This window comes from Gavialis gangeticus, unplaced genomic scaffold (genome assembly GCF_001723915.1).
Source record: "Gavialis gangeticus isolate Ggan-Ray unplaced genomic scaffold, GavGan_comp1, whole genome shotgun sequence".
Classification (NCBI taxonomy): Eukaryota; Metazoa; Chordata; order Crocodylia; family Gavialidae; genus Gavialis; species Gavialis gangeticus.
The window spans coordinates 65,210,991-65,225,861 of NW_017729025.1; the positions used below are offsets into that span (position 1 = coordinate 65,210,991).

Genomic DNA, 14,871 nt, shown 5'->3' on the forward strand with positions numbered 1-14,871 from the left:
CCCCCAAGTTACTTGCCTGCAGCTGCAGGGCTGCTTCCACCCCCCTGCCAGGTACATGCTGGCCCCATGTGTGTGCACCCTGCCTCCAATCACCCGCACCCCCAGCCCCAGGCAGCTCCTTGCTAAGGCAGGCTGGGAAGTGCCAGGAAAATCTTTGGAGCTGAGCTAACCAAAATCCCAGATGTTTGATCATATTTTTTAAAACTGCTCCGACAGAAATGGGAGGATTCAAAAGAGAATATGTCTGGGGAAAACCTGGATGTATGGTAACACTACCCATACCACAGCGACAGTGTTTGCTCCTGCACAGGGCATATGACAGCAGCTCTAGCTCAAGTAGGGGGTATGCAGTGATAGTTTCAGTATGGGGTGGCAAATGGGCTGATGGTCAAGGAGGCAGCGCTGCACAAGTGGCAACGGGCAAAGCAAATCAGGGCTGTATCAGCTGTCACTGGTACTCCAGCCACTGATGGCTGTGTCCACTGAGGCCCAGGGGTCCCAGATCCTGTGGCAGGCCACTATTCCCTCAAACCAAACCCCTCAAATTCTGATTGCCTGCTAGTTGTTTAGCAGGCTAGAGCAGGTTTGCAGGCCAGGTCTGGCCCTAGGGCTATATGCTTGATACCCTTGTTCTAAATAATTCTTCTTCCTTGGTGTTGAGTTTTATTTGTAAGATTTTGAAAGATGTGTGCTTTTTCTCTCCTACTTTCGTTACTTGTTTATTACTAACACCTCCTAGTCATCCATCTGTTTGGAAAAGAGATCATATTCAGTAGCGTAGGCAGAACAGTCTTTTTAAAAAACATGTTTTTAAACATGATCTGTTTGCAGTACCTAGACATTGTCTTGTGAGCATAATAAACAACATTAATCATACCCCTCAAATATCTGCAGATACTTTGTGCAACTTGTGAGAAAATGTTAATTTAATTCCTTAAACATCCTCCTTGTTTTGTTTTAATTTTCCCCTTGAATTCTTTCACTTGGTCAAATTATTACTAGTAAAAAGGCTTCCAGTACAGAGCATGCAATTCTGAGTGTGGTCATTCCAAATCTGTATAAACAGAAGACTAGTACTAATCTCTTGGTTTAGCAATGCACTGCTCCTGAGTATGCAGCCTACGGTTACAATGCCCTTTTGTTTTGCAACCGTATTGCATTGTGAACTCCTCTCTAACTTGCTATATTATCACCTCTTCACTGTCTTTTTCCATGTTACTACTTTTTTATTTCTTTTCTGTTTTTCCTTCCCCCTGAACATTTTGGAGTCTTTATGCTTCATTTATACCTGAGAAACAATATTATGCCAATATTTTTCCAAGCTACGTGCCATTCAGTTTTTCTGGCAGTATTCTTCAGCTGTCTTTTGATAGAGTCTCCCCCCGCCCCCGAGTGGTAACCACAATGACTACCTGTTTAACATTTCTTACAATTTTTTTATCAGACTGCCACTCTCTGTTTCCAATCAATGAAAGTGTTAAGTAAGGCTGGACTTTCCAACTTCCCCTTGGCACCATATTTCAAATTTATATATTGTTGTTCCGCATTCCCTTAGGTTTAACCTGTTTTCAGGATGAAAGCATTTGTCTCCAGGTCAGTTTGAGTTAAATTTGAGAATGGGATTTCATGATTCAGGATCAAATAAATTATATCTAAAATACTGTATTACCTCATTCACTAATCTTGTATTTCAAGTAATGTCATTGTTTAGTAAGTTCTAACATTAAAAAGACTTTATTTCTCATAAACCTCTACTGAGTTCTGTTTTAAACTTACATAATGTATTTTTTTCAAGTTTTTAATATTAAATTTGCCATTCATCAGTGCAACTTTAACTAAATTACTAATGGTTTTTAAGATCCTCTGAAAGCAATTGAAACACTAAATATAACAGGAAAATATTTCCTTCATATAAATTTAATACACTTGTAACATTATCTAATTGCATTCAAACATATTATGGAACAACCATATCAAAATATGTTTATGGATACCAAGTGATTACTATTACTTTTAGATCATTTCATGCCATTTGAGTGTTTCAGTATTACTTGCAGTAGAATGAGAATTTAACTGTTTTTTCATATGTAGTAGATGGAGTTCTCCAAGAATTTGATGAAGTCAGCCTGCTTACTGCCATTACAGTATTTATTTTGTCTACAAGTCCAGAAGTTACTGCCATAGAGTGCCTTCAAAAGCGTTGTATTGAGAAGTTTAAATTAGCACTTGATTCAAAAGATCCTGTAGTAAGTACTACTCTAGAAAGAAAAATGTTCCAAGTAGACTAATGTCCTTCTACCACATTGTCTTTTAGCTTCTGTCACTGATCCTAAGTGTTGATTCCAAAGAATTTGTTTCAGTACTGCTCTTTTTTTGAAGAAACATTTGAAGCTTGTTAGCAAGAGCTAAAGGCTTCACCCTGTATATTATTTTTAAGTTGCTATTAATTAAAATATTATTTTAACAAATTATATTTTTCTGTGTTAATATTTCTACACCTGAGAAATGAGACTTAGACCAGGGCTGCCCAATTTCAAAGTGGCCGGGGGCCACATGCCCCGTGGGCCAAACCAGCAGGAGTTGCACACTGGGGGGACAGCACTAGCAGGGACTATGAGCCTCCGAGGCTGCGTGCCCCATGCATGTACACAGGTGGTTGTTCCTCATTCCTCCCTCCCTCTCCTCCTGCTGCACTGGGCAAACAATGCCCTACCCCCTTGCATAGTATGTGCAGACCCTCCTGCATTTTGCTGCACTGGTGTAGCATGGGTGGGCACTCTCTCATGTGGCACTCCACCACCTCACCTTCAACTCCTTGGCTTCCCTGTGGCACCTCACTGCATGGGTGCTCTGGGTCCCTGGCTCCCCTGGAACTGCAGACATGGTTGTACCTTGCCATCCCACCCCCAGGGCATGCAGCAGAAGCTAAGGTAGGGACAGGGAGTCTCAAGCTGTTGTTTTAGCTGAAGCAACAGGAACAGCAGCAGTCAGGTGGAGGTGTTAACACCTCGTGGGCTGCCATTTGTCCAGCCCTGACTTAGACTTTGGCCAAGTCTACAATATAAAATGTGTAATGCTCTATTGGCTAACTATATGAAATTATGACATAGGTATGCTGGCAAATCCCTGATTTTCTAGGTCAGGTAATCAAAAAAAAGGCTTTTGTCAACCTAGTTTATGTTTAGGTATGTAGTGGAGCAGAAAAATCCCTTGTTATCATCAGAAACTGTGTCTTGACTTAGAGGGCTTTGCCAGCCTTAACTATAGTTTTTGAGGCTTTATGCTGTAGACTTGGATAAGTGGAGGAGATAATAGTCTTGTTTTGCAGACACTTTTGTACTTTTATGTATGCAGTTACTTGAGATGTTATGACAATATACCACCCAGATCAGCTGCTTTTATTCTTCATGACCTGACAGGCATAGAAAGTCTGATTGATTGATTGATTGATTGATTTTATTTATTTTACACCGTGGAAGCACACCACTGGCAAAGCAGTCAGGACTTTATTATCACACTTAATGTACATGTCTAAAAGTGTTTAAAAATCAGTATTACTCCGGCTGGGACTGTGTATGCACTGTAGGCCCCTCTACACATGCAGGTTAAGGTGCCATGGGATCTTATGCATGATCCATACAATTGCGCTTCCTACCATGCCACACATGCCAGGCACCCCCTGCACTGGCAAGAAGCAACCTCCCATGGCTGGGAGCCCATCTCAGCTGCAATTTCCCAACATCAGGTTTCATGTACCCTGCACTGGGAGATCATGGCAGCTGCGTCTCCCAGCCCAGGGGTTCCACACAACCCCAAGACCATGAGATCACAGCCATGCCCTGCTTCCAGGACCCAGCTGGGTCCCAGCATCAAGAGGCACACTGCAGGGACCCAGCATCTGCAGCTATGGGACTCTGGGTCCCAGCAGCTGCAAGGTGCTGCTGGGACTGAGAGTCCCCTCAGTTGCAGGACGGCCAGCACCAGCTGGGCATGGTGCACCCTTGCAGCTGGGAGCCTCAGGGCAGACTCTTCTACAGCCATCTTTAAAGTTAGTACACATTTTTGAGGTCTAACTTTATAGCTAGTTGGAGCTTTTTATGGCATGAGAGGTATTTTGTGCATGTAACTGGTTTCAAGGTAATTACACAATTAACCTGTAATTTTTTAGAATTACCTAATTAATTAATAAGCCTGATTTTTCTTCAGAAATGTACACCGTAAACAGCAGTTAGGCATAGTCTCTTCCCAAAAGTGTCATTCTTCATTATGCTTCCTAAAACGATATGCAGACATTTTTATTTGTAAATTAAAAGAAGAAAGTAGTGTGGTCATGGGTTTGTTACTAGCAAAGTATTTTTGAAAGGTTTTTCTGTCATAAGTGAACTTACCAAGTACATTTTTCAGTTAACTATATGAGTCTTTTGCCATGTGCATTTCCAAGCTGTTAGGTGTACTTTTTAAAATTTGTGTCTTCGGAGTTGTGTTGAGTTCTACAGTGTTTACGTATGGAGTTTTATGCATAACTTTGTCTCATGTAAATGTAGACTTTTTCCTCCTTCTCAGGTACAGCTTAAGTGCTACCAGCTGCTGCATTCCATCTTTCAGCATTCAAGCAGAGCTGTCTCACATCCTTACATTCATTCTTTGGCATCATCCATTGTGCGGAAATTGCAGGAAACCGAGAAAACAAAACCAGAGAATTCTGCTGAACTCCAAGTAGTCCAAGAAGGAATAAAGGTTGTAACAGCTCTAACAGCTGTGGCAGATGAAGAGCATCGTAAGTCCTTCCATTCAAATACATCTGAAGGCACGGTGATGCTGAACAGTTGCTTTGGATAATTGAGCAAAACAAGATTGATAACAAAAACAATAGAAATGATCAAATTAACAAATGAATTATTTATCAAATTAATTACCATTAGTTACTCTGAAAGCAAGAGTTCTTGTGGGTGATATCTTTTATTGGACCAACTGTATGGTTGGTATGCGTGGTATAATACCTGTCCTCAGGCCTCTTAGACAGCAGGCAGAGCTGAACTAAATAGCAGATGAAACAAATGTAGGATCCTTATTACCTGTGAAGTGTGGGGGTTAGGGAGCATCAGGAAGATTAAAATGGATCTTGAAGTCACGGTCTACGTTGCGTCCCTGGTGCTTAATGTCCAATTGGCTAATGAATTTCTGTACCCACTTTCCCTTGCAAAGGTGTTGGAGAGATTTCCTTTGAGCACTAGAACTTTAAGGTCAGACGCAGTGATTTTTTTTCTGTGAAAAATGTTCTTGTAACTGTCATTTTATTACTGTATCATTTACTGTTCATCTTAAATAACAAAAGTTTTTTTTTTAAGATCAGTAATACTAGTTAGTAATTGGAAACTTGGTTAAAAGATTGCTTAAGTGTTGTTTTCAATCTTTGTAGGTGCTCATTTGGTGGCCTGCCTCCTGCCCATTCTTATTTCCTTTCTTTTGGATGAGAATGAACTGGTATTGGCCACAAACTCAGCAAGAAATCTACATGAGTTTGCATTGCAAAATTTGATGCAGATTGGTCCACAATATTCATCAGTGTTTAAAAAACTAATGGCTGCTTCTCCAACTATGAAAGCCAGGCTTGAATCAGCTGTAAAAGGCAATCAGGAAAGCATCAAAGTCAAGACAACATCTAAACATGTGAAGAATCCTGGGAAAAGTTCAAGCATTCAGCTAAAGACAAATTTTCTTTAAAGTCACTTATTTAAATCTTATGCACTTTGATGCTGCAAAAAAAACCTTTTCATTTCTAGTAGGGAAGGGCTGCTTTCAATTTTAGCTCAGTTCAAATTTAAAAGCCAGCTGATTTTTTTTTAATTAAATTCTTTACAGATTGCTTTTGATTTAATATAATAGACTTTTGAAACTCATCTGACCACTGTGTAAACTTTATCAAAGGTTACATAATTTGTATCTTTGCATTAGTAAAATTCCAGGAATGCACCTCACTTGCAGATTTGGGTTAACATAGAAAAAAAATAAAGACCTTTAACAGCTATATTTAGAAGCCACACATCTTTAGTCATTAAATAAAAGATTTTTTTTTGTTTTAAACAAGTATGATCAATTACAAGTTAATATGACTGTTGATTTTTTTTAAATTTAACTGGGTACATAATTTACCTGCAGTTCATAATCTATTCTAATTACTGTTTTAACATACTGCATCATTAATCAAATATATTAAATATCCCTACAATCCTTAAATAAAATTATTGAGCTCTAAAACCCAGCTCCATTTAAGGTAATATTCATAGCTTTAATTACATTCTAATGGACCCTTGTGCTGGCCAAGGTTTAACAAATGCCGTCATACTGCAGCTTCACAATATTCTACAACTGAGGTCCCAATCTGCAGTGGTTTACACAGTGAGACTTTGCACAGTGCTTTAGTATGCACACATGCAAGTGTTTGCCTGGCTCAGTGCCTTGCTGCTTTATTAGTCTCACTTTTCAGGATATATCTTTGTTTTAGTTTGATATTGTGCTAGGGAGACAATTAATGCTTACATAGCTTGTCCTGACTAGGACAACAGTTTTGATGCACTGTGCCTCGGATTCAGACATCTTATTTATCTGGATACATTTGTTTCATGATCTTTAAATGATCAGTTATATATACCTGACTCACCTTAATATGCATATGTCTTCAAGGAAGGGTGGAAAGGTTTGAAGTCAACATATCTTGTGTCAAATAAAAAAATACAACAAACTCATAATAAAGTAAAGAGTACAATATTGCAATTTTTATCAAGGAACATATTTTAATATAAAAAAGTCTATTGAAATTGCAGTGGCTACAAAGTATTTTCTACATGCATTGCCTTCTTCCTTTTTGCCAGTATTACTATAAACCAAATGCTATCAACATGAGATAGTATTTCCTTGTTAAAAATTACACAAAAAAAATAAAAACATTGGCAGGACTGAGAAACACACTGTGACTCAGGTAGTGTGTAATGTACTGTATTTTATTATAAGTTTTGTATATAAATACAATTGTAAATTGTACAGAATTAACCATTTGACCAAAATTCTAACCATGCATTTTTCTAATTTACATAAATAAAGCTAATTTTCTTCACTTAATGTTGTTTTTAGTCATTATGCCTAGGAAAAGAACCAGCTGTTGTGTAGATTTCTAAAAACTGAGACTGTATTATCCCTGGGGGGGCCCTATCAGTGTCCTTCTAGGCACATTTACAATAACAATGGAAAACGTAGTCAGTAAGATATTAAACCTCCCTGTAAGTGGGTGTACCAGCCTTCCATGCCCCTTCAGGGGAAACCTTCTAGATGTATATGGAATGGCATGAGTATAGTTATTAGTTGGTCTTGAAGTTAAAGGTTGAAGAAAATAATTGTTAATTTGGTTTGTAATTAGCTTAATCAAGGACTTGGTCTGTAGTGCTAAACAAGATAGGGTCCTCAAAGATCTCAAAATTGCAGCAATGGAATCTGTCTTTTTCAGGACAGTGGGTGTGTCTACACATGACGCTACATCACTGTAGCAATATGCTATGATGACATAATGTCCATGGGTAAAACCATGATGCCGCAGCTACATTGCTGTAATGACATGCTCCCTCAGTATAGTGCATTGCTATGGCGATGTAGCAGCTAAAAATAACCTTATGCCATGCACACAGCGCAGTACCTTTTGGAAGTACTAAATGACAGTGCAGTAACAACAGCACCGTAGGGGTATGTGTAGACATGCCCATAGTAATTGAATGTAGTTCAATTACATTTAACAGGTTTTCTGCCAAACAAATTGGGTGGAATCAAAAAAGGAACTCGATGTCCATCCTTCTCTTGCTTCACCCAATTTCGTAATTGAGAAGCACTACTCTTCTTCCCCCCATGAATCCTCTCCACACACTAACCCAGAAGTAAAAGAAAAGACTTAAGAAATGGCACTAACTTCTAATATTTACGTTAAAAAATATTGATTTATTTCATTCTAACAATTTTTTTATCTATTTGGACTTCAGAAAAGCCTGTGTCCTAGGCTTGCATGTGCATCTTACACTTAAAAAAAATCCTACTTTAAATTGAAGCAAATGAGATTACAAAAGATAGCTGATTATAGCTTTGCATTAGTTCCTCTGTTTCCTACTTCTTCTTGCTTGACCTGAAAAAGTTGAACTTGTCTGAAAATCTGTTTCGGTGCTCAGTTCTTGGGCACACTCATGAATCTGTTTTCAACACTTGTGTCCAAGTGACAACGTTCCCAAACAGGCAGCTGTGCTCACTTGTTCAGTCACTTTATTTGGGGATATACTCCTTGTAAGCACTTCACCTGGATATCAGTCTCTGGTTTTGGTTTGTTTGTTTGTTTTCTTGGGTGGTTTCCAGTAGGGAAATAAAAACATACTCATCTAATAAAATGGCACCTTTGCAGTATTTAAAGCCATTATTCCTTTTTTACCTGAGCAGTGAACCAGTATTTGGGGTCCTGAAGAAGATTTTAATTGCCAAGACAGTTGGGTGATTGAACCAGGAATCCTTTGATGCCGTTCTGTTTAGTCACAAAATCCTGTTTCCAAGAATACAGCAGAGATCAAATAAAGAGGAGTCGGGGGGGGGGGTTGGGGGGGGCGTTGCTTATAGCTACAGGGCTTTTTCTAGCCATAACTTGGTCAAATTTTTCTTTCATACTTTTTTTTTTAATCCAGGTCACACTAAAAGCACTATTTTTCCTGTTCCTGGTGCCTCCTTGATGTGTCTCTGTCAACTTCCCTGATCTTTCTGTCCCTTTTACAGGCACAGAGAACTGTGATAAAATAATACCTTGTAAAACTTGCAAATAATTTGCCAAGGTATTGACAGATGCCTGTATAATTGACAATTATACTTGCTTGAAGTCCCACATGCTGAAATCATTCATTGTGCAATTTTGTCAATGAAGTTACCATTAAGCGTATGCAAAGCTTACAGGGCTCTGCACTTGTACAAACAATGTTCATAATTTGTTGATGAGCTATTTTGTATGTGATCTAGTACTGGTTTGTTCTGTTTAGAAGTGTGCCAGGTGACTACAAATTGAAAAGACAATGTAAGCTACAATAATCAGTAATACTTACAGATATTTAGAGCGTGGGACAGTATCTACCACTACTTAAGATTATTTGGTGTACAAGAAGTACAGTAGTCTTGTAGGTAAGAATGTACTAATTGGAAATTTGTAGGGATCTCCTCACCAACAATGCCACAAGAAAGCTGATGCGAGTCGCTGGGCATGGGAAGAACTGAATGAGTGCAGCAGGCACTTGGGTAACTATTTTTTGGTAGCAGTAGTAGTAACCCAGTTGGCAGTAGTCAAAAGTAAACAGGCAGATAATTCAGTAAAATATGATTCAATGGAATTCCACCCAGTGTCAAGTTCTGCAAAGTTTGGGCATGTATGGTAATAATCCCTTTCAGATATATGTGAACAACTGGCTTAAGCTGGCTGAAGTCACATCTGAAACTTGATTCCTAATTTAGAATCTTGAATAAAAACTTGTTTGGCAAGGATACTTCCTACATCCTGAACTGAGCTTTATATTAGTAATAAATCAAGTTATGGGCTTTCTAATAAAAGGCTTTTAGCCGACATGTTATGTGGTGTGCTCTGCTGTCTGTAAAACAGTCAATACACTTTAAGCAAATATAAATTACTAGCAAGCTACCTAAAGTTTTTCTCTGCTGGTTGGAATATGGCACCTGAAAGAAAATAAGAAAATTAAAGAAAAAATTATGCAAATAGTATGTACTGGTCAATCAGCTTACTGAGGTATTTGATGTAATCTTGGCATATATTATCATCTACTACTGTACAGTGTCATAAACCACTGGTAGACTGATGATGATGTAACTTTTAGTGCTAATTCGCCTTCTGTCTGCCCTGCATACTCTCTTGATTTGCTCCCACGAGTCCAGGGGAGGAAGGGAGAGTCTAACACTTGGCCAATAGATGCAAAGAAGGGGGAGTAGTGAGATGCCCAAACTGCCATGTTCAGTTTCCCTGAATGAAGGTGGTTGAGGCTGAGGAGTTGGTGGCTACTTTTAAGCTATCTGTCTCATTTTTCTTTCTTTGGAGCTGCTACCTTTCCAGGCTGCCTCTTCCTTAGTCCCACTGGAGCAAACTAGAATGGTAGCCCAGAACCATTCTGGGGATGTCTACACTGCTAAGTATCCACAGCCCAAAGGCAGGTAGCCAGTCTCCCTTATCTGTGTTATTTCATCTAACATGCATCAAGACTTGGGTTGGTTAACTGTTCAGGTGTTATGCAAGGATTTGTGGGACATATCCTACATTCCTTAGTGCAATATAGAAAGGGCCCTTCTAGGAACTGACTGGTGGTACGTTGTAGAACACCTTGTGTCATCTTAAAGGACAGAATTTATTTTAGCCTACTGTTGCAGGTTGGTTGTCTCAGTACACTGCTTGGTTTGGGGTATTTGTAGTGATGATCTGAACAGTAGACCACTATCTACAGTAGACAATGGGGGTCCGCTTATTTATGGTAGAGTAGTTAAAAAAGATGCTGGAAGGCCTGGTGAGCATTACAGAAATGTTCATGGGTGTAGAGGAAGAGCACTGGACAACCTGATACAGGATACAACTGCTGACTTGTTCCCAGCCACCCACCAAGATTTCTAAAGAAGGAAAACCATGTAGCATAGTAAGATCAGAAGGTTTCCAGGCAGGACATCTTATCAGTATCTCTAGAACATCTATCTCCATGAGGAAACAGACCTTTGTGGGCTTGCTCCACCCCTCCAGTGCTACAGTTCATGACACAGGGAGCCCATATTGCTATGGATGCAGGTTGCTATTCCTGGCTACCTCAAATTGTTTCAGGTCCTTAGCTAACCTGTTTGGTGTTGGGAAGTCAACTGTTGGGGAACAGGTGACTGTGCTGTTTGGGAATTGCTTATCCCTGGGCAGCTGTCATCAGAAGCGCCCAAAATAACAGTTGGCTTTCCAAATTCCACAATGGTGCACACATGCCCTAGTTTGCCCTGTTGAAGGAGCCAGCAAATATGTAAATATGCTAATCCCCAGGTTTTGCTGGGACCATATGGCTGGGTCGATCAATGTGGGAAGTACTGACAGGACACACAACACTCAGAGAGGGATCATTTGCTTGCTTGGACAAGCTGGGACTTTCCTCCCTCTATGTGACTTTGCTGTCAACAGAAAACAGGTGCCTGCTGTTATTTTAGAGGAGTGCTGCCTATCCTTGCCTGTCATGAAGCTTGTACCCAGATGGTATGGTACTATACAGAAAGAAAGGGATCTTATTCTCTTTCCCATCTGACTAGATACTCCTGGCGATGAAGTAGAGGGATGAAGTAGGGCAAAAGCTTTGAAAATCCAGGCCAGAAAACTGCTGTCATAGCTAATAACCCAATACTTTGTGGTGCAAGCTGTTCCCTACTGGCTGCTTTTCTAATCTACAGACAATAAAGTCCCAATTTTGCCCCTTTGCATCTGACATGTATTCAGCATACCTGAGAGTGGATAGTGTGCTGTGCGGGCAAAAAGAGGCTGGCTCCTGGGCAGACCGTGCAAACCATGGTGAGAAAAAAGTTATGTGGGTGCAGCTGCTAACGTTACAGTGCTCGTAGTGGTATTTCGGAGGGAGCATTTTTTCAAATCAAGCAGGGCTTTGAGGCCGTGAGAGAGAGAGAAAAGTGATCTTAAAGAGATGAGAAGAAAAAGTGGGGAACTGACCAACAGACAGTAATAGTTGGTCCTCCAGGCATGGAAAGAGAGATGACAATTGAATCAGTGGGGCTTTATCTTATCCATGCATGATATAGTTACAGCCTCCCAAGTTACTACTTTAGAAGAAAATCTGTCAATTTCAAATTAATTCTCCCAAGAAATAGGTGAACTCATTTCAATTCCCACTAGAGGAATGTTCTGAAGTTGTTTGTTATTGCTCAGTGTAGTTACTAAGCTTCACCACTTTATAATGCATGCTACATTAATATATTAAAGTTTTGCTTTGGAGAATGCCATTAATTAATATTAATTAAATTATTATATATTATTATTATATTAGATATATTATAGTATATTAAAATGATTATAATTATATTATATTATAATTATAATATAATATAAATGTAATAATATAATTATAACATTGTATTATAATATTATATATAATATTATTGTATATTTATATATAATCATTATATTATCATATATTAATATAGTAAAGTTTTGCTTTGGAGAATGCTAGATTTGGATTTTAGTAATCCCCCTACATTCTCAGCTAGAATATGAGAATTCTGTGGTACTGCTGGTTGGAATTTTTTAGCAAATATTCACCCAAAATGTAGTTTCAGTTGACCTGAGCCTATTAGTGAATTTAGATTAACATGATAGTTCCAGCCAAAAATAAAGTACAAACTAGAGTCAAATTATCTCCTTTTTGCTTACACCACCCAGCCTGGGTATGGGAAGGATGAGGATTCCTCCTCTGCCTGGTCAGAGCATGAACACACATTTCCTCCCTTTCAAGTGTGTGTCCTAACTTATCATGGGATGCAGCAGTGCTGCCCAACTTCAGAGTGATGGAGGGCTGCGGCTGCACACCACAAGGTGCACCTGTGCGGGACACAGACCTACTGGGGTGTGCATCATGTGGATCTGCCACTGTGCTGCATTGTCCCCTCCCCCCTGCCTGCTTTGCAGGGAACCCAGACCCCCAAATCCTGAGTTTCTTGGGACCCATAGCCACACCACCTCCCAGGGTGAGAGCAGGAAGCTGAAGTTAGAGGAGGGAGAAGGAGCCTGGAGACCTCTGCAGAAGCAGTCTCTGTGGTGGGGGGAGAATGGGGCCCAGGGGGGATTCAGGGAGCCATAAATTAATTCCTTGGGGATGCATGCAGTCCATGGGCCACCAGTTGGACAGGACTGGTATACAGTATGTTTGTCAGGCTAACTCATGTATGTAGAAAGAAAGACCTGAGAATCAGTGATGCAAGGATAAACATCTAGGAAAGTATGTGGGATAGGTAAAAAGACCCAGAGGACCAAGGAAACCTGAAGTATTCCAGCATGGACGTGTGTCTTTGGGTAAGAAGAAAGTGTTCCCAGAACAATGTTTTGGAATATGTTTATTATATTCCAGTTAATGAAGCAGTACTAGTAGGTACCTGCTCCAGTCTCTGACATCTTTACAACAAAGTGAAGGATTTATACACAGGAAACCATGTTCAAATAAATGGAAACAGACTGCTGAAATTGACCCAGTTTGCTTGTGGTGGTGGCTACATTACAATAATCGAGGTAATACCTAGCTCTTACAAAGGCAGTATTATCCCCATTTTGCAGATGGGGAAATAGGCAGGGATAGGTGAGATGATTTGTCCAAGGTCTGCTAGAGCACTGTAGACCAACCTTTTTGGCACATATGTTACAAATTAGCCCCATGCTCTCTCCAAGTGCCACTCTGATCCCTTTCTTCTACCCTATCTGCTGCTCTGCTTCCTGCCCTGTGCTCCCTGCTTGATCTCTTGCTCTGCATGCTGGTCCCTGCCCTATCTGCAGTTGTGTTCCCTGTCCTCTCACTGATCTGTGCCACTTGTGGCATGCAAGTCGTGCATTGGCCACCCCTGGGTTAGAGGACTAGAACTAAGAACAGAGACCAAATTTAAGTTCTGTTGACTGAACTATGCTGCCTCATACAGGTTGGTAGCTGACTGGAAAGCTATGAAGTATTTGATAAATTATTTAAAATATGCTAATTTGTCAAAATTTCCCTAATTTCTTTATACAATTAGCCATGTTTGTTTTGTTTAGTGTTGTTGATTACTCACTGATTTGGAGGTAAACAATAAGTCTTTCAGCAATTAGCATAAATTAAGGGAGCTTTTACTTAGCTTCATACTTCATACCCTGTTCATCACCTCATGTAATATAGTGAGGAAACAAGCTGATGCGTTTGTTACACAGAGAAAATGCAATAGCATTAATATTCTGCAACATGCATCTGTACCTGTTGGTGGAAGTGGTTAAGCCTCAAGTCAGTCCCATTCTATGTGGTCTTTCAGGACGCCATCAGAACTGTCACCGCAGCTGTGGAAATGTAAGAGGAATGTGGCATCTGTCTCTGCTCATCAGAAAAATAACATACTGCAAGCACTATCAACAGAAAGGGCAAACCACTTTAAAATATCTTCTCATTTCAGTGTCATGCAAGCTGATTTCTTTTTCAGTAGATTTTGTGTATTCTGATTACCAATTATTTGGCACAAAAATTATATTTTAATGACAATACCCTATTTACTCACATAACACATGCATCTTTTCCCCAAAGCTTAGTCTGCCAAAAATGGGATGTATACTTTAAGCAGAGTAGCTGATTTTCTACACTGAATAGTAGCATGGAAATCCTTAAGATGGATGCTGCTTCTTTTCCTTCTCTTTTCTCTAGCACCTGCATGAAGAGAGGAAAGAGTCTAGCAAAGGCAGATCCAACCTAGGGGTGCAATGGTGCAGTTGCATCCTATTTTGATTCCTGCTCTACCCAAAGTTTAACACCAACTGCCCAGTAGAAGCAGTGGCATTTCTACCCAGGCAGAGCTGAGGGAGTCAACTGACTCTCTCTGTTTTAATAGTCTTGATGGTCCACTAATCAAGCTATCATTTTTTCAGCTATGTTGCTGTCCATTAGCTATTTCTGTTTTCTCTTCTCCTGTTTCACAGCCCTGCATGTCTTTAGCTTTTTTCAAAAACCTGAATGTGCCCATAGAGTCCACTCTTCAGCAGAGTTACAGTTGACTGAGCAGCCAAGGGCTGTTAACATTTCAGCTGTGACAGGGTTATAGCAGTAG

General features: G+C 39.8%; 1 protein-coding gene and 1 long non-coding RNA gene across 4 annotated transcripts in view; one reads left to right on the forward strand and one right to left on the reverse strand.

Moving 5' to 3' along the window:
- The window catches only part of HEATR5A (HEAT repeat containing 5A), a 166,655-nt gene extending 159,536 nt beyond the window's left edge, over positions 1-7,119 (forward strand). For all 3 annotated transcript variants that reach the window (XM_019518917.1, XM_019518916.1, XM_019518918.1), the window contains 3 exons: positions 2,092-2,246; positions 4,564-4,777; positions 5,420-7,119. In XM_019518917.1, coding sequence (XP_019374462.1) covers positions 2,092-2,246; positions 4,564-4,777; positions 5,420-5,724 — 674 coding nt within the window. In that variant the 3' untranslated portion in view covers positions 5,725-7,119. The remainder of the gene's footprint in view (positions 1-2,091; positions 2,247-4,563; positions 4,778-5,419) is intronic.
- Positions 7,120-8,149: 1,030 nt separating this feature from the next.
- On the reverse strand, positions 8,150-14,570 carry LOC109298686. The gene is made up of 2 exons (XR_002097678.1): positions 14,034-14,570; positions 8,150-8,569 (listed from the first exon to the last, which is right to left on the reverse strand). It is a non-coding gene; the product is annotated as an uncharacterized LOC109298686 (long non-coding RNA).
- Positions 14,571-14,871: the final 301 nt, after the last annotated feature.